Source organism: Lynx canadensis, chromosome E1, assembly GCF_007474595.2.
Source record: "Lynx canadensis isolate LIC74 chromosome E1, mLynCan4.pri.v2, whole genome shotgun sequence".
NCBI classification, from domain to species: Eukaryota; Metazoa; Chordata; class Mammalia; order Carnivora; family Felidae; genus Lynx; species Lynx canadensis.
In genome coordinates, this window is record NC_044316.2 from 43106110 (window position 1) to 43129748 (window position 23639).

Sequence of the window (23639 nt, forward strand, 5' to 3'; positions counted from 1 at the left end):
TTTTTTTGGTGGTTATCAAATTAGCAAACAAAACACATTAAAAAGAGCTTACCAAATGATGAAGTAAGCACTGTTTTCACTTGGTTGATGGGAATGTTCGTTTGTACAGTCTACTCAGAATACAATTTGGCTGTGTAATTGTTATCGAGATTTAAACAACTTCATGTTTTGACCCAGCAATTCCACTTTTGGACTTCTTTCCTGAAAAAAATAGCAAGGAATGCTGGGGGGGGGGGGGAAGTTCACCGCAACATTATTCACATAGAAAAACTTAAACGCAATCTAAATGTTGAACTCCTTGAAAATGATTAAATAAATCAGGGTATATCTGTATGATGGAATATCACACAGCTATCAGAAATGTTAAAATATTGGGGCGCCTGGGTGACTCAGTGGGTTGAGCATCCGACTTCAGCTCAGGTCATGATCTCATGGTTCATGAGTTCAAGACCCAAATCCGGCTCTGTGCTGACAGCTCAGAGCCTGGAGCCTGCTTTAGATTCTGTGTCTCCCTCTCTCTCTCTGCCTCTCCCCTGCTCACATTCTATCTTTCTCTCTCTCAAAAATGAATAAACATTAAAAAAAATTTTAAGAAATGTTACAATGTTAAGAAATGTGGAAAATGCTCAGATTAAAATGCTAACTGGGAAAAAAACCCAAGTTTTATGTATTCCTAATTTGAACTATGTAAAAATTGCACAGAAGAATGACTGGAAAGAAGTAATTGAAAATATATCAGTGATTGCCTCTAAGTGATAGAATGATGGGTAATTTTTTTCTTTTCTCTTCCCCTTCCTCCTTTTCTTCCTCTCTCTGGTGAGGAATGCCATTTTTCATGTATTTTTAAAAGCAACTTTGTGTAAGTTTTTTACAGTCAGAAAAAAATTTTAAGGAGTCATGTAGAAAAACCTCCTATATGTTTACTTTCATATGTACAATCACTGTGACCAGGACAGAAAGTATTTCACTAAAAAGATTAAGACCCAAGCTTTTATCTGTGGTCGGCTACTTAATTTTCCTCTTTGTAAAATGGAAATGATAGTTTCTAATTCACGAGGCGTTGTGGTCTTGCAGGTAAAGCCCTTGACTTTCATGGCACACTGGTATGTGTTCAGCAGGTGTTCATTTTCGATTATTTTTTGTTAGGTATCATTAAGAGCAGTTAGTTACCTTTTTAGCTAACCAAGTTGGCATTGAGAGGGACTGAGTTATTATTGAGTGGAAGTGAAGTGAAGACTGTGGTACTGTGACATCTGAACTCTGCAGGTGGCTAGTATTTTACCCAACTGTTGAAAATCTGTTTGTTTAGAGGCAGGGCTGCAGTCTAGCTTCAGACTGAGTAGGAAACTTTCCTTAAGCCTAAATTCGGTGTCAGCGTCTGGGTATTTCCTACACAGGACACCGCCCCAAACTAGTTTCTACTTTTAGCTCAAACACGGTAAATTTCCTTAAATATCCTTATGAACTTGGCCCCGCCCACATGCCCCCACCCGGTTGGTTCCAATGCTCCCGGGGTTAGTTCAATCCCAAGGATTTTTCCGAGTTGATTGGCGCAGCAAATCGGAAATCCTTTTACTTTTCTGATTGGTCGCGCGCGGCACTGGGGCGGGGCATATGGGAGTGTCTTGCCTGGAAGCCGGGAGCTGTCATTGGAAGATAAACCCGGCATTTCCAGAGCTTCGTGCCGTCGCCTAGGTCGCGAGGGGCGGGCCTCCTCCCGCCCAGGCTCTTATTATCCTTTGCATTGGCCAGACATGTCGTCACTCACAGAACTTCGAGCTCATTGGTACGAAAACTCCAAGAGGCGATGGATGATTGGTTGGCTGCCGTTCCCGCCCCCGCGCCAGTCGCCATTTTGCAGAGGGGAGCCGAAATCCGAAAGGCAGTGGTGTGGGTAACGGTGCCCTGTGCGGCGGCAGGTAAGTGCGGCTGGGTAGAAGGGGCGGCAGCATTCAAGGCCTGGCTGGATTTCCGCACCGTTAGCGGCCAGGAAACCAGAGAACAGCGGTTGGCCTGCGGAAAGGGGTCGGGCTTCCTGTCCCTTTTCCACCTTCTGTAGGGCCAGCGCTGCGGGTACCCGGGGGAAGCTTGGCGCGTCCACCGTGACCCTCCGCTCTCCCGAGGGCAGGCAGGTTGAGAGGGAGCGGCCTGGCGGACGGGCAGAAAAGGCATTCTGGGTTCTTCCCGGGGACCCGGAGCCCGTGCCTGCCCGCCGCGCACGCCCATTTGCTCCCCTCCCCCGCCCCCTTCTCGTTCGCGCCCAGAGGGTCTCGCCGCTGTTCCTCCTTGATGGATAGTTGGTGCTTGTGGCAGGGAAGGGTGAACGTGCTAAAGAGGCGCCGGGATCGGGGATATTTTTCCCCAGAGGGTTTCCAGAAACGCAGCGGGATTTGGGAGCCTCTGGCAGATGAGGAGGGAGAAGAGGGAAAGAGAAGCAGGAGGGAAAACCTAGGTGGTGTACCGTGTGTGGTTGGGAGGGGGAACGGAGCACGAGTATTTGGCTCCAAGGATGTGTAAGTGGGAAGTACCTCCCCACTCCACTCCCAGCACGTTCCTTACAGTTTTTCTCATCTATGCGGTTTGCGTTTTTTTCGGAAACAAAGACAAGGCGTCTCTAGTTTTGTCGCCCAACAAGATTTTGACTGCTGCAATGCCCTGGACGTTTGTATACTTTACATACAAACCATCTATGAATGATAAAAGCATTCATCGTTCTTTGGTTGTAGCAGTTCATCTTTACTTCATTTATGTACGGGATAAATGCTTCTTTCCTCTGATGGCGGAACAGAATGGTGTATGCTTGGGCATCATACGTGTTAGGCTACTGTGGGAAACCGTTGAATTTCATTCGTGAGGCCTCTGGAATTTGGTGACCTCCCCTCTGAGGTCACTAGGATCCAGATGAATGAGATTGGCAGTCCTTACTGCATTTTCTCTCTGCTCTGCCAGGGAGTTAAGTTTTTCTTTGTTTAGCAGTTTAACTGGAAAATCATAGTCTTTATAACAAGGATTTTTTGGGGGGGTGGGTGGGAGAATCTTTGTAGACTTTGAGGAGCTTGGTTCGAGATTCAGATACAGTACTATTTTAAGTCTTTAGAATGTCAAGTTTACACTTCATAGGCTGATGTGTTAAAAGACTGTAAATTCCTGCAAAGCTAGTCTGTCTTTACTATTGCCTTTCTTTATATAGAATCTATCATGCACTCTCCTAAAAAATAAAATATTGAACATGTATGCTGTTAGATATCAATAGTAGTGATTACCTTTTGGGAGGTAAAGATTGGGATTGAGGAACAAGGAGCTCTGGTTCGCTGGTAATCATCTTTTTATGATTGGTTCCTGACATTTCATTGAACTGTATGGTTAGCGTGTGTGTTTTTATCTGTGTGTAAATTATATTTCAACAAAAAGTAAAAAAAAAAATTGGTTGAGAGGCAGGTGATGTCAACACTGGATGCTATGGGATCTCCTCAACTCTTTGCCCAATTTCTCTATTAGCAGTGCGGTGTCTCAATGCTCTATTTCCTCCCCTCTGAAAATTTTGTAGGTTCTTTTCTGGATATTGATACTGATTGCTAGCCAAAGGCAACTACTAAATTTCTAAGAGATACTGATACTTAACCTGCCTTAAGGACTTTGCTTCACATCCAGTAAAATACACTGGTTCTGGGGCGCCTGGGTGGCTCAGTCGGTGAAGCGTCCGACTTCGGCTCAGGTCATGATCTCGCGGTCTGAGTTCGAGCCCCGCCTCAGGCTCTGTGCTGACAGCTCAGAGCCTGGAGCCTGCTTCGGATTCTGTGTCTCCCCCTCTCTCTGCCCCTCCCCTGCTCATGCTCTGTCTCTCTCTGTCTCAAAAATAAATAAAAACATTAAAAAAAATACACTGGTTCTGTCCTTCATTAGTTCTCATTTCAAGTGAGTGTAGATGTATATGTTGTGGCATGGCTTCCATACTTAGGGTGACCAAAGCCTGCTGCCATAGTGGTATCATTGACTGTGTTTCCATTATCCCACTTGGGTGCTGCAATGAAAAAAGAGAATTTTGTGGCAAGACATCAAAAAGCTTAGTTGAATTTCCCTTTGAAAATTAGATACGCTACTCTTTAATGGCCAAATTATACTTAAAATTGTTTACATTTTACTAGGAGCCACCTCTGACAGAGACTTGTATTTTATGTGTGGCGTTTCTATATCTCTGCAAAGAACAGTTACTTAATTTGCCTTTCTTTTCAGGTAACAGAATTCAGTCACAATGGGGAACGTTTTTGAAAAACTGTTTAAAAGTCTATTTGGGAAAAAAGAGATGCGGATTCTTATGGTGGGTTTGGATGCGGCTGGAAAAACCACCATCTTGTATAAATTGAAACTGGGAGAGATTGTGACTACCATCCCTACAATAGGTATGTTCAGGACCTGTGACAAGACCAATTTACAACTTAGTATGTTGTACTTTCACATGCTTTTTTGTTATTGAATGCTTTTTTTTTTAAGTTTATTCGTTTTGAGAGAAACAGTGTGAGTGGGGGAGGGGCAGAGAGAGTGGGACAGAGAGAATCCCAAGCAGGCTCCATACTCTCAGTACAGAGCCTGATGTGGGGCTTGAACCCACGAACTGTGAGATCATGACCTGAGCTGAAAGATGCTTAACCGACTGAGCCACCCAGGCATCCCTATTACTAAATACTTTTTTTGAAAATTTTGTCTGCCCCAAGAGCATAAACTTTTTGAGGCCAAAACTAGGTGGTATAGAATTTCTTAGTTGTTCCTTGGCATCTCTAGGGCATTGCTAGGTTTACAGGGCATTCAAATGAACACATTTCGGTTTAAGCACACTTAACCCTATCTGCTTGGCAAAAAAAGGAAAAAGATAATGATTAAAACAGGGAGGGCAGGGGCACCTGGCTGGCTTGGTTGGTAGAGCTTGGGACTCTTGATCTTGGGTATTGTGAGTTTGAGCCTCATGTTGGATGTGGAGATCACATAAAGAGAAAATCTTAACGTTTATTTATTTATTTAAAAAAAATTTTTTAACGTTTATTTTTGAGAGACAGAGCACGAGCAGGGAAAGGGGCAGAGAGAGACAGACAGACAGACAGACACACAGAATCTGAAGCAGGCTCCAGGCTCCAACCTGTCGGCACAGAGCAGGATGCGGGGCTTGAACTCACGAACTGTGAGATCATTACCTGAGCCGAAGTTGGATACTTAACCTACTGAGCCACCCAGGTGCCCCTATGTTGATTTATTTTTGAAGGAGAGAGAGACAGCATGAGCAGGGGAAGGGCAGAGAAAGAGGGAGACACAGATTCCATAGCAGGCTCCTTGGGACTCTTGATCTTGGGTGTTGGGAGTTTGACCCTCATGTCCCATGTGGAGATCACTTAAAGATAAAATCTTAAAACAAACAAACAAACCGGGAGGGCAGGTATGTCCTCTCTTCCACTCAATGTGTGTCCCAGCCTCAGCCTGAGATGGGAGCTGGCAATTACTGTTGCCTCTTCAGTCAGACTTCCTTCCAGCTGGCCTTTCTAAGGGGAAGCATGTCCGCAGGAAGTATGCTTCTAGGTTTAAAGATGCAGTGTGATTTTCTTCACTCTGGCTCAAACCAGTTGCTTGAGTTGGTGTCCAGCTGAAGAAGCTGATTTATTCCAATGCTGGAGGACGACATGGCAGTGTAGTTATCCCTGCACCCCGGCACTGTGTTTTGTGGGCCATTTAGGGATTTTGCAAAGGCAGGTTTGACAGGACTTGATCTCTGCCTTATGAACTGCCTCTAGATCCAAACTCCCACGTAAGAATAGGCTCCCCAGGATGATGTGTGAAGTCAGTAGCATTCTGAATGTTGGATTAGTCACAGGAACCAAAGGATCGACTTCCAACTTGGGCAATGGTTTCAGAGATTGCAACATTTGGAGAAGGAGGAAACCAGATGGACAAAACGTTCATACCCACAATTTAAAAAAAATGTCATCAGTCCCAAATGAAAATAGCAGAATTGTGTGGTTGTCTCCAATTATAAAAATAATTCATGCTTCCATGATACCAGACCTACAGCAAAACATAAACAAGTGTTAAAAACACTGTACCATGAAGATTTTGGTGAAGGGGCATCTGGGTGGCTCAGTCGTCGATTAAGTGTCCGATTCTTGATTTTGGCTCAGGTCATGATCTCGTGGTTTGTGAGGGTTCTTGAGATCGAGCCCCGTGTTGGGCTCTGTCTGCACTGACTGCATGAAGCGTGCTTGAGATTCTTTCTCTCCCTCTCTCTCTGCCCCTTCCTTGTTCTCTCTCTGTCTCAAAATAAATAAACCTAAAACAAAAAAAAAACATTTTGGTAAATATTTTTGTAAAATCATATGTGTGCTGTTTTCCACCTTACTCTGCATTAGACAGTATATTTGGATCTCTCTTGTTATTTCCTCCCTGTGGAATGCTTTCCCGCTTTCTTCCTTAGCCTCCTCCCCCTTTATGTAGCTAATGCCAGCTCATTCTTTTGGTCTTAGTTTACACATTATTTCTCAGGGACACCTCTCCTGATACCCTGGACTGGTTTTCCCCTGGTAAAAGTTTCCATAGTTACTTGAACTTCTTAGTGACTCTCAACACATTTGTCATTGCTTGCTCACTTGTCTTCCTTCCAACAGTGTGTGTGTGTAAGATAAGGGCAGGAGCCAGGTCTGTCTTTTTCACCACTGTTCCCAAGCCCCTAGCAAAATGCCTGGCACATAGTCGTCCAGTAACTATTTTTAAGTTTACTTATTTTTGAGATAATTTTTAAAGTTTATTTTACATATTTTGAGAGAAAACACACAGAAGGGGCAGAGAGAGAGGGAGAGGGAATCCCAAGCAGGCTCCATGCTATTAGCACAAAGCCAGATGCTGGCTCGATTTCATGACCTGAGCGGAAATCAAGAGCCTGACACTTAACTGACTGAGCCACACACACACCCCATAAATATATATATATATATATATATATATATATATATATATATGTTTATTTATTTATTTTGAGAGAGAGAGAGAGCACATGCATGCACACACATGAGCCAGCCGGGGGGCAGGGAGGGTCAGAGAGATTGAATCCCCACCAGTCTCCGTGTTGAGAGTCCAGCGTGGGGCTCGAACTCAGGAACCATGAAATCGTGGCCTGAGCCAAAAATCAAGTCAAGAGTGGGGCACTTACCTGACTGAGCCACTCAGGCACCCCTGTCCAGTAAATGTTTGGTGAATGAATTGGATACCAACCTTGTGGTAGATCATTAAACTAATGGCCCCCAATGCATCATTCCTCTCTGTATCCACGCCCATATGCAGTTCCCTTCTACTGCGATGCTCAGCTTGGCCACAGGCTTGCTTTGGCTTAGGGAGCATCAACAAATGTAATTCAAGCAAAGGTGAAGTTAGTGCTTTTGCCCTGGGGCTTGCACTTTTGGAACACTGCCACCTTCCGAAGAGGAAGCCCAATGTTCCTTGAGAATGAAGACTACCTGGAGAGAGAGAAAAGCCTGGCCCAGCCCCCAGGGGATTCCTTGGCTGAATGTACTACAGGGGGAAACCCAGGCAACCCACAGAATTGGTGGTGGTGATGGAGGGAATCATTATTCTAAGTCACTAAGTTTGGGGGCTTACCTAACGACTGATACAGATGAACATCGCATTTTAATAACTGGATAGTATTCCATTGTAGTTATATTTTAATGAATTTCCATTGATGGTTGTTCTTTGTAAGTGATGCTGAAGTAAGCATCTTTAACATTTTTGCAAAGTTTTCTCCTTGCAGTAATTTCTGGAGGAGGGATTGCTATGTTAAAACCAATGTACATTTAGGGGGGGCTGGCTGGCTCAGTCGGTGGAGCATGTGACTCTTGATCTTGGAGTTGTGAGTTTGAGCCCCGCATTGGGCGTAGAGTTTACTTAAAAACAACGTACATTTAATATGGGTACACACTCACCAAAAAGGTTGTGTCAGCAGCTACTAAAAAGTGTTAATTTCTCCAGGGAATTTGCCGATCTGATAGAGAAAAAACACTGATTTTTATTGGGATTTCTTCTATTGTAAGTGAATATATTCAAACATCAGTGCGTCTTTTGTATTTGCTCTTCTGTGACTTGATTTTAATATGGTTCTAGGGTTTTTTCTTTTTTTTTTTTTTTTTTAAATTTTTTTTTTTTTTTTTCAACGTTTATTTATTTTTGGGACAGAGAGAGACAGAGCATGAACGGGGGAGGGGCAGAGAGAGAGGGAGACACAGAATCGGAAACAGGCTCCAGGCTCTGAGCCATCAGCCCAGAGCCCGACGCGGGGCTCGAACTCCCGGACCGCGAGATCGTGACCTGGCTGAAGTCGGACGCTTAACCGACTGCGCCACCCAGGCGCCCCATGGGTTTTTTCTTTTTGTTGGCATGTTTATATGTCTCTTAACGATTTGAAGAAGGACATTATGGGTCAGGAACAAGTCTTGTCCCATGCTGGTTTTCCAGGTGATGGTCTTTCAACCTCATTTTTTCTGTGTTTTGCCATACAGAATTTTAGGTAGCCAAATTTACCAATTTTTTTCTTTTTTTTTTTAGGTTTGGTATCATTTTTAGAAAGGTCTTCCTCACTCTGGGGTCATAAAAGTATTCACCAATATTTTCTACTGCTAATAATGCATTATTATTTTTTTTGCATTATTTTTATTTCATTTTTAAAAACATTGAAATATTTACTTGAAGTTTATTTTTCTGTTACAAGTAAGTTAGGGATTCAGTTATATTTATATTTATTTATATATATTTTTTTAATTATTTATTTTTGAGAGAGAGAGAGAGAGAGACAGAGTGTGAGCTGGGGAAGGGGCAGAGAGAGGGAGACACAGACTCTGAAGCAGGCTGCAGGCTCTGAGCCGTCAGCAGAGCCCGAAGCGAGGCTCGAACTCACAAGCTGCGAGGCGGAAGCTGCGAACTGAGCCGAAGTCGGCCGCTTAACCGACTGAACCACCCAGGTGCCCCTAGTTACATTTTTCAAATGAGAAGGCCAGTGCTGTCCAGTAGAACATTCTGTAGTGATGGAAGTGTTCTGTGACCACTGTCCAGGTTGATAGCCATAGCCGCAAGTGGCTCTTGAGCGCTTGAAATGTGGCTAGTGCGATTGAGGAGCCCACATTTTTAATTTCAATTAAATCCAGACAGTCACATGTGTATAGGACATGTGCAGGGATAGACAGCTCTCCACCATTTATTGGATAGTGTTTCCACACTGATTTTAAATGCCTTCTTTGTCATATATTAAGTTTTCATGGGTGTGTGTCCTTCTGGACAACCCCCTGTTGTCGTCATTTGAACTTCATCATTTCAAGTATTATTAAGGTTTGATAATATCTTTAAAAAAATTTTTTTGTTTATTTTGAGACACACACACACACACACACACGCTCACACAGTGTGAGCGGGGGAGGCGTAGAGACGGGGGTGGAGAGAGAGAGAGAGAGAGAGAGAGAGAGAGAGAGAGAGAGAGAATGAGAATCCCAAGCAGGCTCCGCACCATTAGCGCAGAGCCTCATGCGGGGCTCAAACTCACGAAACCGTGAGATCATGACTTGAGCCAGAGCCGAGTCAGACACTTAACCGACTGAGCCACTTAGGCACCCCTAATATCTTAAACGTAATTTGTTACCTGTTTTCAGAGAGTTCTTGGTTATGCTTACTTATTTTTCCAGATTACATTTAAGATTGTTTTGCTAAGTTTCCTATCCCACTTCCTTTCCCTCTTCCCTTTAGAATGGCATTGAAATTATACATTTATTTAGCAAGAATTGAGATTTCTGCAATGCAGTGAGAGCCCCTCACGAAAACCAGGCTTGACTCAAAGTGAGATTTGGAAAGTGAGCAGTCCCAGGTTGTGGTAGGCCTTGACAGTCATGTTTGGGATTTGGGTGTGGGAAGCCAAAGAGAGATTATTTTTCCCCCCTTATTTTAAATATTTCAATCAAACATGAATGTGTAGGGAAGTGATATGACCACATGTGTTTTGAGAGTTTTGATTAGAAAATGGTAGTGGACAGAGAGGAAGAGTGGCTGCCGCTAGATTAGTTAGGTTGCTTCAATAATTGAGGCAAGAAATGACAGTTTCAGGGGTTAGGATGACTAACCTCTAAATATTAGATATTTAGGAGGTTGGACAGATAAGATTTGATAATGAGAATTTTTTTTTATTAAAATTTTTTACTTATTTTTGACAGTGAGAGAGGGACAGAGTGTGAGTGGGGGATGGGCAGAGAGAGTGAGGGAGGGAGACACAGAATCCAAAGAAAGCTCCAGGCTCTGAGCTGTCAGCACAGAGCCCGACCCGGGGCTCGAACTCGTGAACCGCAAGATCATGACCTGAGCCGAAGTCGGACACTTAACCGACTGAGCCACCCAGGTGCCCCCATAATGAGAATTTTAGGGGTGAGAGAGTTGAAAGTGTCAGTGATGCCTTCCAGATTTCCAGCTTGTGGGATGAAGGGGTGCAGGGGTAGCTAGGAGAGGAGCAGGTTAGAGGGGTGGGGATCTTAAGTTCAGTTTTGACGTACTGCCTTACCGGAGCCTTTGAGACATTTAACCAAAGATGTTGGATAGAAGGTTGGATTATGGACCTGAAGCTCAGGAGATCTGGGTTCAGATCATGTAAATTTGAGAGTCATTAGCACAAAAATGGTGATATAGCCCCAGGAGGGAAGGAGATTACCTCTGGGGATGTGGAAAGAAGAGAATGGATGGGGCAGTACAGAGTCCTAGGAAGTCCATCATCTAAGGATCAATTAAATGTGGTTGAGCTCACTAAGTAGACCGAGAAGGTTCAGCCATAGAATTAGAAGGAGAATGGGAAACCAGGGAAGAGTTTCAAGGAGGGAGTGAGCAGTAGTGGCAGATGTGAAGTCAAATTACCTAAGAACCGAAGAGCATCTGTTGGATTTATTGACATGCCCATCGATCACTACTTGCCTCGGCAACGCCAGGTCTGTAACATGGTGGGCAGAACCAAGGTTTTCTAGGGTACAAGGTGACACAGTAGGTGCAGTGAATGTAACTATTCTTGGAGAAGTTTGGCTTTAACAGGGAAAATAGAGGGTAGTAGCAGTTCAAGATGTGGAGTCAAGGAAGGGCTTTTTTTGAAAGATGTGAAGATTTAAGCGTGCTAAGAAGAACAGGGTGGGGATTTCAGAGAGCGGGGGGAGAGCAGCCCAAGGTCTGGCGGTATGAGTGGTTAGAACTGACATTGGATAGTGGCCCTCTTCTGTTGTTCCAAGGAGAGAAGCAAAGGGTGGGGAAAGGTGTAGGTAGGTTTCTACATTGTTTGGTGGGAGGTGAAAGTCGTCCCATTAGTGGCTTCTGTTTGCTCTGAAGTGCACTGTAAGATCTGCTGAGAGAAAAGAAGGGGATGTGTGAGGTTTGAGTCTGGAGAGAGTAGAGAAGGTGATGAGTGAAAGAGCGAGCTAACATACTCGGTTTTGTAAGCCATAGATCTTTTTTTCTTTTTCAAGTAAGCTCTAGGCTCAGAGTAGGGCTTGAACACACTATCCTGAGATCAAGCGTTGCATGCTCTATCCACTGAGCCAGCCCAGCGCCCCTGTAAGCTATAGATCTTTGACTAGCAAGTTGCTTTGTAAATTAAAAGTACTGTCCAAATGTTAGGTGAAATTCATTGGAATCGTTCAGCCAACAGAAGTCTTCATTAACAATTTTCTCCGTCTTCCCAATTTAGGTTTCAATGTGGAAACGGTAGAATATAAAAATATCAGCTTCACAGTCTGGGATGTTGGTGGCCAGGACAAAATCAGACCTTTGTGGCGACATTATTTCCAGAACACCCAAGGTAAAGGTTATCCAGTCTGTGGCCCTGGAACCATTTGTATTAAATGCGTCTAAAGTTGGATGCTCGTGGCAAAACCTTGTGCTCTGCTCTGTTTGGACTGTCAGTCATTCCTTCTCTTCCGATGACCCACTTACACTTCCTGGGGAGGTTTCTTTTCGGAAAATGGTCCCTGCCTTTCTAAAAAAGGTGCTTGGGCATTAATGCCCTACCTAGAAAACTTCTCTTAATCCAGATTCGTTAAGAAAGGGCTATCCTGATGAATTTTGTCTTTTGGTTCAGTGTATGTATGTTAGATGAAGTACCAGTATTGGAAGAATTTGGATTCAGTAAGCTCTTTTAAACCTGTTGAGAATATTTAAGAATCATGCCTCTGGAGAGAAAGAAATGAACAGGCGTGGATGGAACCCCAGATGCCAGCATCTTGTGTGGCCACAGTCCCTCCCTGTTGCCCTGCTATTCTAGAGGTGCAGGAATCGACATGCATATCCAGATCCTTGCCTTGTTTCCTTATCACTGGTTTCTTAGAAGTTGGGGTTCTAATGGGTCCACACCCATCATCAATCTCTTTGAGGTTTTTTCCATGGATTTTGTGTTGGATAAATGCTACCTTCTAGAATGTTGCCTGTCAAGATATCCATAAACTGTTCACATAGCTGTTTACACCCTGATTCTCATGTAGAATCATAACCAGATGGCATCTTCATGCTCGCTTTAGAACTTATTTGGAGTCTTAATTTTGCAGATTCTACTACTGGTGGTGTTTTCATTGCATGTGGTTCATAGTAAAGGCCTGTATTTGTCGGTCTTGTCACACCCAGTGCTCAAGCCTGCTGGCCCTTTATGTTTTAGATCATTGTTGTAGCACTTCACTTCATTTGCAGCTATTTTCTCAGCCTTTAAATTAAATTGTATATTTTTTTTCTTAAAATGCTGTGTGTGTGCATGTAAACATATATGTGTGTATGTATACACACACACACACTTGTTGTTGTTGTTAGTGGAAACTTCAAAAGATATAAGGAGGAGAGGATGCAGAATGAACCCCCCTTGTACCCATTGCCCAGCTTCAACAGTTTACTAGCATTTTGCCCAGAGTATGTTCTAGCAAAGCCCAGACGTGATACCTTTTGCTCATGAAACATATCCTTCAGTTTTCATTTCAAACCGATAAAGCCTTTTTTTCTGAACATAATCTCCATGCCATTATCACATCCCCAAAATTAGTATTAATTCTTTAATGACAAGTACCCAGTCCGTAGTCAAGTTTCTCCAGGTGGGTCAGATATGTCCTTTCTACGTTTGATTTGTTTGCATTGGGAACCAAAGTTCACACATTGCGTTTCATGGTTATGTCCCTTTAGTCTCTTACTCTAAAACAGATCTTCTCCCCACCTCTTTTTTTCCTGTGTCATTTTTTGTTAGATGTTTATCCTGCATTTTGGATTTGGCTGATTATTGTAGTGTTACTTAATTTGTCTATGGATATCTTGTAAAATGGTAGTTTGTTCTAGAGGTTTGGTTACATTCTGGTTCATATTGGCGGCAAGGATACTTCAGAAGTGATGCTAAGTACTTCCTGTTGTATCACATCTTAACACAGGCCTGGTTGTCCCACTTTTAGTGATGCTAAATGGATTCAGATGGTTTCAGCATACTTCTCCCAAAATAAAGTTGCCTTTCACTTAGTGATTCTAGCATTCGTGGAAGACTGCTAGATCTGTTATTAGAGTTACAGAATGGTGATTTTTCTAGATCGTTTCATTTCAGTTGTATTTGTTAGCTGAAATCCTTCTAAACAGAGAAGTCCCATCAAATATTTGGTTTTTCTGAAATATAGTTTATATAAGAAAGGCAGAAAAAGTGCTTAATTCTTTACCTTTACTGATCTTCAGAGAACGAACTTGATAACCTAGCAACTTCCATGATGACTGTTAGATTTTTACATCTCTGTTTCAATCCGCTGCAGACAATATACCTTCTGATACTCAAGAGTGTTCGTTTATCTTGGGTTGGTACTTGCCATAATGGCCAGACGGATGCAATTCCTCATTAGTCAATAAATCTAGAAAGTGTGGGTCTGAACCACAGCTCTGCTATGAAACCTTGGGAAGGTTAAGTAATCTTTTCTCAGTTTCCTTATCTATAAAATGGAGGTACCACCTCCTGTGTTGGATCATTTGGCTTGAATGAGATTGATTTTGTAAAATGCTTTGTTCGGTGGTTAGATGGTAGTAGGCTAGGAGCCTGTATTAGTCTGGCTTCTCCAGAGGAAACAGAACCAATAGGATGGATGGAAATATATGTGTGTATATAGATATATATCTATATCTATCTATCTATCTATCTATCTCAGGTTTATTATAAGGAACTGGCTCACGTGGTTACAAAGGCTGAGCAGTCCCAGGATTTGCATTTGGCAAGCAGGAGAACCAGGGTGGCTGATGCTGGAAGTTCCAGTCCAGAGCCAGAAGTCCTGGAGGCCAGTTCCAGGATGGCCAGGCAGGGACTTCTCTCACTCTTTTCTTTTCTTCAGGCCTTCAGTGGACTGGAGAGGCCCACCCCCGCGGGGAAAGGCAGTCTGCTGTACTCAGTCTGCTGATTCAAATGTCATTAACCTCATCCAGAAACCCCCTCCCAGACACACCCAGAGAAACATTTGGCCACACGTCTGGGCACCCCGTTGGCCAGTCAAGTTGACTTGTAAATTACCCCATCACAGAGCCCAAATTGTGAGAGGTTTTACTTCCTCGTTCTCTGGCAGGATTCCTTTTGCCTGCCTGATTCAGTGCTGTCACCTTCAGTCACCAAGTTGAAATGCCTTTTTGTTTTCAATCTTCTATTCTTAACAAGTCCAGTTTAATTGAACTCCAGCGACTGTTGCTTTGATGGCAGGCACCTGGCTGTGTTCTAGGACCTTGCGGTGCATAATTTAGACTGCTCATGAGATTAGCAAATGGGGAGTGTTTGAAGAATGGATTTGCTGTCTGTGGTGGGTCCCGGCTTCTCAGTTCTGAGTGGCCTTGGATGCTGCCTCTTTTTCTTCTGCCAGCTTCTCAAAGGTCAGGCTGTCTTTTATTATTTAAATTTTCTTCATCAGTATGTTGAGTATGACAGACTAAATGATAGCTTTTAGCTCTCCATTAAGACATTTGACTGTCTTCACTAGGCTTCGCTTGTATAGATTGGAATTTGAATAGTTTATGTGGTTTCTTAGTTGATTATATTACATAGAGTGCATAAAATGGTCCATTAGTTCTCACGTGGACAGATTTTTCTTTTTTTTTTTTAAGGTTTTTTTCCTTGATTGTAAGTGTAGTAATTTTAATTTGTTAAATGGCCATACATTTATATGGTTCAAATTTCCAAAAGAAATAAAAGTGTATAATGAAATGCCACTGTCTCCTTCCTGTCTCCAAACCACCCAATTCTCCCTCCATAGACCAGCACTTCTATTTTTTTGCACATCTGTCCAAAGATATTTTCTGCATGTCAGCTCAGAGCCCAATGCCAAGCTTGAACTCACTCATGGACCGTGAGATCATGACCTGAGCCAAAGTCGGATGCTTAACCCACCGAGCCACCCAGGTGCCCCAGCCTCCCGGCCTTTTAAAACAAATTGTAGTGTACCATTCATGTGTAAAATTATCTTTTCTAGGTTCTCCCCGTTCAAAAGTAGAGTCAGTCTGATGCTAGATTCTTTTGTTTCTCAGATCAGGATTTATGTGAAAGCAGTATAAAGTGGGCCCTGATATTTATAAACCTTTGTTTCTATCAGGAATGGCGAAGGGATTCTATGCTCCCACCCTGTCAGCTCTGCTTTGGAGACTAAGGATCTCCTCGAATTTCTGGATAACCTTGTTTGCTTAGTTATGATCAGAGACCTGGTTATACTATTGGTAGAATATTGCATCTTTGGGAGAAGTTTTGGATGTTCTGCGTTGTTTTAATCTGATGTGATATAACAGACGGGACTTTGGCTCGGGTGCAGCACCCGAGCACCCCGAAGCCGTGGGAGCTCCTGTCTGAGGAGTGGGCCACCCCAGAGCAGCTGGCCAGGCAGCTGTCGGGTGGGCCTGGGAAGCAGGAGGAAAGGGGCAGAGGGCCAGCGCCGGTTCTCCCTCCTGACATCACTGTGAAATCCGTGTTGGAGGCAGCCAAGAAGGCATCCTCTCACGCTACACTTCTGCTACCGGGAAGGTCCCTTTGGCAGTGTCCCCATAAGCTGTGGCTGAAGCGGGGCACAAATCTCCCCAGTGACAAGGAGGCCTCCCAAGGCAGCCCGTTGGGTCTTCAGTTTTGTTGACTCTTTGTCAATGTCCTGTAGTTTGTACCCACTGATCTTCAGGGTACTTATAGAGCTATATAAAAACCAGTTGAACCTCTCTTTATGGCATGAACTCTTAGATATTTGAAGACAGCTGTCAGTCCCCCCAGTGAGTCTTTTCTCGAGATAAAATATCCCCGGTTATGTCAGTTCTTTTTCGTCTGACATCGTCTCTAGTTCCTCTGCCGTCCTAGTCTTTCTTTGAATCCTTCCAGTGCGCCTGCGTTGTAGAGCGTGGGGTCCTGCAGCGACCATGTAATCTTCACAGGATGTTCTGACTGACACACGATAGAGAAGGCTTTTTATCGCCCATACCCTAGAAACTGAGCTGCCGACACTGCTCTCGATACAGCCTGAGAGCAAATTAGTTCTGGCAGCCACTTCACGTTTTTGTCGCACAGAGGGCTTATTGTCAGCTAGCCACCAAGTTCTTTCTATCATTATGTACTTTACTATACACGGACGGCTGCGAAGACGGTCTTCCCCATTCTCTATTTGGGCGTGAGTAGGATTTCCCAGGGAATCATCTTGGCCCAGTGCTTCCTCCAGCCAATGTAGCAGCAACCAGGTCTGTGCAGGTTTCTGCCACCTTTGCTTCCACACAGTGTGGTGGTATCTTTCTTCGACCTGTCTCTTGCTTCCTGGGGATCCCCTGATGCTCTCTCTAGTGTGGGATCCTGCAAAGATTTCCCGACACCAGCTACCTGGAGTTGGGCCAAACTTCACAGGTTAGAGGCACAAGACTCCCTCACTGCAGACACCAGCCGTAAATGGGGTCCCCAGACCACCCTCACTTCTCATTGGCTGGCTGCAAATTCAGCAGTTCCCACGACCCCCTCAGGTTCGGTAATTCATCAGAATGACTCACAGGACTCAGGAAAGCGAGATACTTAGAATTACAGTTTTGTTATAGCACAGGGATACAAATGAGCCAGCCAAAGGGAGAGACACATAGGGCGAGGTCTGGGAGTTACCAGACACAAAGCTTCCATGGTCCTTTGCACACGGAGAAAACACTGCATTACCTCTGGCACGCTGATGTGTAACATCATTTGAGTCTTGCCAACCTGGGATGCTTCTCTGAACTTTGACGTCCTTTGTTCTTATTGGGACTTCATTATGTAGGCATGATGTAGAAGCAAGGTGATAAAGCATGAACCTTAACCTTTTCTCTCTATATTCTTGTTTCTGTTAATCTGGTGAAGGCCTGTGATGCTTCTGAAAAGGTAGGTGGGTTGAGTGTGCAGCAGGCTTCCTGACTGGAGATTAGATGTCCTTCCTTATGGATTGCTTTCGGTGAAACCATACACATAAGTAGGGAGAAGCTGTAAGGACGTATAAACAGCTCCCCTTTCCAGGTTCAGATTACCAGCATGCTTGTGATTTCTTTCCAGGTCTGATTTTCGTGGTTGACAGTAATGACAGAGAGCGGGTCAATGAGGCCCGAGAAGAACTAACCAGAATGTTGGCAGAAGATGAGCTCAGAGATGCAGTTTTATTGGTGTTTGTAAATAAACAGGTATGTTGTTGGCTTTCTGAATACCGGGGCTGAAATTTCTGCCAGATGTTCACTTAAAAATATGGATACTTAAATTAGATATCTGCCTTCCTCTCTCTCTAGTCTCTACTGTAACCTTCCCACATTACCCCCCACCTCTCTCTCTCTCTTTTTTAAAGTAAGCTCTAGGCCCAACATGGGGCTTGAACTCACAACCCCGAGACAGCCAGGTGCCCCCTATGCACCTCCTTTTTAGCTTATGTCTTCTATTCATTCATGCAACAAATATTAATTGAGCATCTACTAAGATCCAGGCATTGTTTTAGGTATTGGTGTTGTAGCAGTGAGCAGCAAGACTGACAAAAATCCCTGTGTTCATGGAGTTTGCATTCTAGCGCAAGCAGAGTCAGCCAGTAAATAATATGTAATGTGTCTGCTGGAAGTGTGGAGGATAGATGTGGGGAAGGGCCAGGATTCCTCCATCATAAGATGACATTTGAGAAGAAGACCTGAAGGCCAGCAGGAAGGGAGCCATGTGGGGCCAAAAATAGCAAGGCAGCCAATACAGCTGGAACAGAGCGGGCGGGGGCGGTGAGGGAGGAGGTGGTTGCATCATAGGGGGCCTATCCTCCAGGAGGAGAAGAGTCTTCTACATAAATGTAATGGAAAGCAGTAAAGGAAGAGTGGGAGGAGGGCCAAGTGTAGAGCCGTCCCACCTCGGGACTCAAAGCCGAACTAAGCTTGGAAAAGAAGGTAGAGTTGTGGAACGTACCAGCCCGAGATAACCTCAGTCGATTGTGGTGTGTTTCCATCCACTTTCTCCTCCATGAACACATTCGTTATGTGACTGAGCTCACGCTCTTCTGACTGGGTTGCATCCTGTGTGTCACTTTTTCTCTTGCCACCCAGCTCTTTGTAATCATGATTTTAAATGGTGGCTGGGTCATCACTCAGTGATTACCCTACCGCTGGGTTCGATGCCAGTCCAGAATTTCACTAGTGAGCACAATAGACTTTCAAAAAGAAAATGACACTTGTTCGTTTTAATTATAAAAACAGAACATGCCCGTGGTAAAAACATGCCAGCAGTTCAGAATACCAAGTGGAATGTTCTAGCCTCACTCTTCAGGGTAAAACATTGTTGAATTTCTTCTTTTCCCAGAGTTACAACGTTCTATGCCTGTGTAAACAGTTATGTGATTGTATTCATATTTACATTCTGGAGATCAGCTTTTTTACTTAGCATATCTTTGATGTCATTCCATATCACTATATCTAGATCCATATCGATATATCCAGATCCATATCAATATGTCTAGATCTACATTACGTGGCAGGCATAGTTGTAGGAACTTGAAATATATCAGAGAACAAGCTTGTAAACAAGCTTGGGTTCTAGTTAGAGGAGACAGATGATAAGTAATTCACGTACCAAATAAGTAAGTTTTATAACGTAGCAACATATGGTGACTGCGGCATTTGAAAAGATTAAGCAGGACAATTAGGGAGGGGTCCTGGGGGCTCAGGTCACGAAGGCCTTGCAGACCATCACAAGGACGCTGGCTCTCCCCCTGAGAGAGACGGAGCTGTTGTCGGGTTTTGAAAGAATGATTCGCTCTTCCCCTGACCGCTGGGTTGAGAGCAGACTTGAGGGGAACAAGTGCAGAAGCAAGGGGACCAATTAGGAAAGTTCTTTCAGTGCTCCAGGGTAGAGGTCATGGTGCTGGCATCGGGAGGGTATCTGTGGAGGTGCTGAGGAGGGGTCAGATTCTGCATCTGTTTTGATGGTACAACCAGTGGTGTTACCCAGTGTGGAGTTGAGAGGTCAGAGAGAGAGACAGATTAAGGATCAGCTGAGCTCAGACTGTGGGGTGGGGTAGGTTTGGGGAGAAGAACGTAGTATTTTGTTATATAGATGCATCGTTAAAAACTGACTTTCGGGTTTTTTTTTTCAAGGATCTTCCGAATGCTATGAACGCAGCGGAGATAACAGACAAGCTCGGCTTACATTCCCTCCGCCAGAGAAACTGGTACATTCAGGCCACTTGTGCCACCAGTGGAGATGGGCTTTACGAAGGCCTGGACTGGCTCTCCAACCAGCTCAAAAACCAGAAGTGATCGGAAGCGATCCCTTCCCCGTGCGTTGTGGCAAAGTCAGCTGGCCTCTTCTGTGTGCGTGCGTGCGTGCGTGTGAGGAGCTGAGTGTGGGTGTGTGGCTGGGAGCGGGAGCAGCTTTCTCACACTGTGCCTTATACGTGCTGTAAGAAAACCAGTCTTACGTTTGAAGAAAAACCAGTGTTAATGTGAAATGCTACCTTCCACTTGAGTAGCTCCGGCGCTCAGCCTGGCCGCGGGTGGAGGGCCCCCGGGGCTTCCTGGTGCGCGCTCGCCAGAGCCGTCTCCACAGCGGGCAGGAGGCGGGGAGCTGGCCGGGGGCTGAGTGGAGCTGGCAGAGCCGGGGCTGGCGTCTCCGCACAGCTCGAGTCCCCTTAGACGCTGGTGCTCTTTTGTAAGCAGGAAGGGCCCGTCCTTCTTGCCCATCACTGCCAGAGCTAGCAACTCACTTGTCAGTGCTTTAAAGCAAAAGATCCTCAAGAGGAAAAAGGCACTTGCTTCCTGCGGGTTTGAAGTTCAGATCTGAACTTTTCCCTTAAGTTATTTTCTTCCTGGTGTAATGTGCTTCATTTAAAGGAACTCGAGGTCTTTTTCATTAGAGTGTCAAGTCTCCATAACACTAGAAAATTGTCCAGTCCTTTCCTCATGCTAGTTCCTTCCCGTTTGCCTCTTATTTGCCCGATGGAGACCATGTGGGGTAAGTAACCCAGCGGGAGGCCGAGGTTCTTGTCCACAGGGTCCTGCGGAGGGGCAGGCGTGTGTCCCTGCGTCTGTCTCCCCTTCTCAGGTTTCAGGCTCCCGAGGCTGCTGCTCCCACTTCTCTGTCCCGTGCTAATGTTCTGTGCTCAAAGCGGGAGGTTCACTCCTGTGATGGAATCGTCGCCAAGTTCATGATCTCCCTTCGACTTTCGGTTTTGGTCTGTTTCTGTTCCCAGAACCACACACCTGTGAGTTCTGCGAGTGAGAGAGGGTTGAGAGCTTCCTTTGGGGTCGAGATGAAATTCCCGGCCACCCCTGTGACTGCCCCTGAGTCGGTGCTCGCTTTTGATATGAAAATGTCTCCTCCAGACCGCTCTCTGCGGCGCCCGCTCCCCCTCCCGGATGGCAATGATGTCCTACGTGGAAACGTGCTTTATGTGGTCCTCAGAATGTTCATGAAAATGGCCTGGAGGTGAGCTTGGTTTCACGTGGTAGTCTAGAGCTCGTTTGGCCAGACAGCTGTTGACCGGATGTGTACCTGAGCACTTCCACTACGTGGCCCTTGAGAAGTCCTTTTTCAAAAAAGCTTCTTATTCAAATTACAGAGGAGGGGAATGTAAGGTGAACTTGAACTAAAGTAACCCTTGTTTATTGATAATAATGAAGTCGATACTCCCAGGAAGAGATTTCCTGCCACGATCAACGTGGGGTGTGATGTTTTTCTGTAAGATGTTGACCCTAAAGACTGTTCATTGCAATACCGGCATCCAAGTCCCGATTTGGTTTTTAACCCTGGAACAGTTCCTGAGAGATTTAAGTTGTGCGCCTCAAATGGGCAGGGACTGTGTCCTCTACTTTTGTATTTGTGCTTAGTACGGTGTACCTAGTACAGTGCTAGGCCTCGTTTAACAATTGTCGGTCGGTTGGACAATAAAGAACTTGCCTTGGAAGGAGGAGAGGACAGCCACGTGCTTCTGTATGTGTCGTCGAACTACTTTAAGATCCCTTTTCCCTCCGTCTTAGCAGACTTCCTATTGAACATTCCCAGGGTACTTGTGCAAAAGACGACCCCGGAGGTGCTGTCCTGAGCCTTTGTGCCTCTAGCAGTATCCTCACTGATAGCATCCGTGACACTTTCAAACTATGGGCTTTCCCTGTGGTCTGGAGCTGGTGAGTGGGGGTGAGCGGGGCCACTTCAGTGTAGTCACTTTGAACAAAGATTTGGGTCCCTGAAAGCCATGTTGATATCCCAGTTATGTCCCTTACTGGCTGCTGGCCTCTGGCCATTTACTCTTAGCTTCTGTATCTCTTGAGCCTCCATTTGCTTACCTGTTTTCCTTTCTCTTTCTTTCTTTTCTTTGTCTGTCTTTCTTTCTTTCTTTCTTTCTTTGCTTATTTATTTTTGAGAGAGAGAGAGAGAGAGGCAGAGTACAAGTGGGGTAGGGGCAGAGAGAGAGGGAGACACAGAATCGGAGCTGTCAACACAGAGTCTGACGCCAAACTTGAACCCACGAACCGTGAGATCATGACCTGAGCCGAAGTCGGACGCTTAACCGACTGAGCCACCCAGGGGCCCCTTTTTTCCTTAACTGTTAAATGGGAATGATGATACTTACCCAGTAAGGTTGTGCAGATTCAGTGTCTCAGACCTTTGAATACCTTGCTCTGGTGTTTCCCGGGGAGTATCTTCATGTCTAAGTGTGAACAACAGTGCTGGTGGCCACAAACCGATGAGCGTTATTTGTAGGAGAAGGGAAGTGGGATCGTGTGTGGGGGCTGTATAAATCTCTGTCTTGCTCTCTTTACCTTCTATTCCTGCTGGATGCTTGGTCCTTTTCTAACCATGGAGAATGTTCACGAGACCAGCTGGGGTCCTTGATTACCAAGCATGTTGCTGTGTCCTATCCTCACCTGTTTCTCTTCCCTTTTTTGGTACATTCTGTGGTTTTTAGTATATGCAACCACAACAACTGATTTTAGACAACCCCCCCCCCCCAAAGAAACTCTGGATCCAGTAGCATCCACTCCCCATTCCTCCCTTCCCCCAGGCCTGTGGCAACCACTAATCTATTTTCTGTTTCTTTGGATTTGCCTGTTCCGGGCAGGTGAAGGGCCTGGGGCTGGTGGGTGCTTTAGGAAGTGCTGAGGTGCTGTTGGCCTGACCACAGCATCCGTCCAGAGACATAGATCTGAGGCACAGATGAGGCAGAACCCCAGGGGAAGGACTGCCCCATAGGAACCATGGAATGTGTTATCTTGAGAGGGAATGGAATGCTACCAATAATTATGCGGGACACAGGGCAAAAAATGGGTTGTGTGGTCACCCTATGGAATGGTAAGGGCTCTGAACCTTGAATCCAAGTCTGAGGCTGAAATTAAAGCTCTGCCCACTTCCTGGCTGGATTTGGTTGGGCTACTCAACCAATGACCCTGCATTTCCTTACCTAGAAGCCTGACCTCTGGGATACAGCTCTGTGTGGATACCAAGAATATGGGGTAATATGGGGGTTCTGTGAGTCAATTCTATATATAGTGGGTCGTATAATCAGATTTATAATATAGGCATATAATGCCTTAGCAGAACTGGGGATGTTTCCATGTGAGTTGCTCAGCACAGGAGGGTTTACACTCCTGTTGAGGTAGGTTTCAAGTGAAGTAGGACACCATGAAGTGACCTGAGTCCTTTGTCCACAGGTGTGATGGAGGTCGTCAGATAGTACACACAAACTGATGATACGCCGTGGAGATGAATTTTTTTTTCCCTTTGAAAGTTTCGATATTCTTCTCACCTTTTTTGGTAGCAGCTTTATTGAGACATAATTCACATACTCTACAGTTCACCCATTTAAAAGTGTACAGTCAGTGGTTTTCAGTATACTCGGATCTGTGTGACCATTGTAATTTTAGGACATCTTTGTCATCCTGAAAAGAAACCCTATGCCCTTTAGCATTTGCTCCCCATCCTCCCTCCCCCCCGCCCCAATCCTAGGCAACCACTAACCACTGACACTGATCTTTCTGTCTGTAGATTTGGTGTATGCTTTTTTTTTTAAATTTTTTAAAAATGTTTGTTTATATTTGAGAGAGAGACAGCGTGAGCAGGAGAGGGGCAGATCCAAAGCAGGCTCCAGGCTCTGAGCTGTCAGCACAGAGCCCGGCATGTG

The 23639-nt window shown here is 44.9% G+C and overlaps 1 protein-coding gene across 3 annotated transcripts; it reads left to right on the plus strand.

Moving 5' to 3' along the window:
* Positions 1-1834: 1834 nt before the first annotated feature.
* Positions 1835-23293, plus strand: LOC115501167 (ADP-ribosylation factor 2). 3 transcript variants are annotated; one of them, XM_030296100.1, is made up of 6 exons: positions 1835-1919; positions 4234-4400; positions 11729-11839; positions 17558-17682; positions 19618-19799; positions 23170-23293. In XM_030296100.1, exons 2-5 carry the CDS (start codon positions 4253-4255, stop codon positions 19777-19779), a joined length of 546 nt encoding a protein of 181 aa, XP_030151960.1. In that variant the 5' UTR covers positions 1835-1919; positions 4234-4252; the 3' UTR covers positions 19780-19799; positions 23170-23293. The 3 variants fall into 3 exon arrangements, with proteins under 3 accessions (XP_030151960.1, XP_030151959.1, XP_030151958.1); XM_030296099.1 differs by lacking the exon at positions 23170-23293 and adding an exon at positions 20712-21436; XM_030296098.1 differs by lacking the exon at positions 23170-23293 and having other exon boundaries at positions 19618-21436.
* The last annotated feature ends 346 nt before the right edge of the window (positions 23294-23639 follow it).

Coding starts and splice junctions, on each gene's coding strand:
- LOC115501167 (XM_030296100.1), top strand. CDS start 4,253: ATGGGGAACGTTTTTGAAAAACTGTTTAAAAGTCTATTTGGGAAAAAA. Junction 4,401..11,728: donor GACTACCATCCCTACAATAG/GTATGTTCAGGA, acceptor TTCCCAATTTAG/GTTTCAATGTGGAAACGGTA. Junction 11,840..17,557: donor TTATTTCCAGAACACCCAAG/GTAAAGGTTATC, acceptor ATTTCTTTCCAG/GTCTGATTTTCGTGGTTGAC.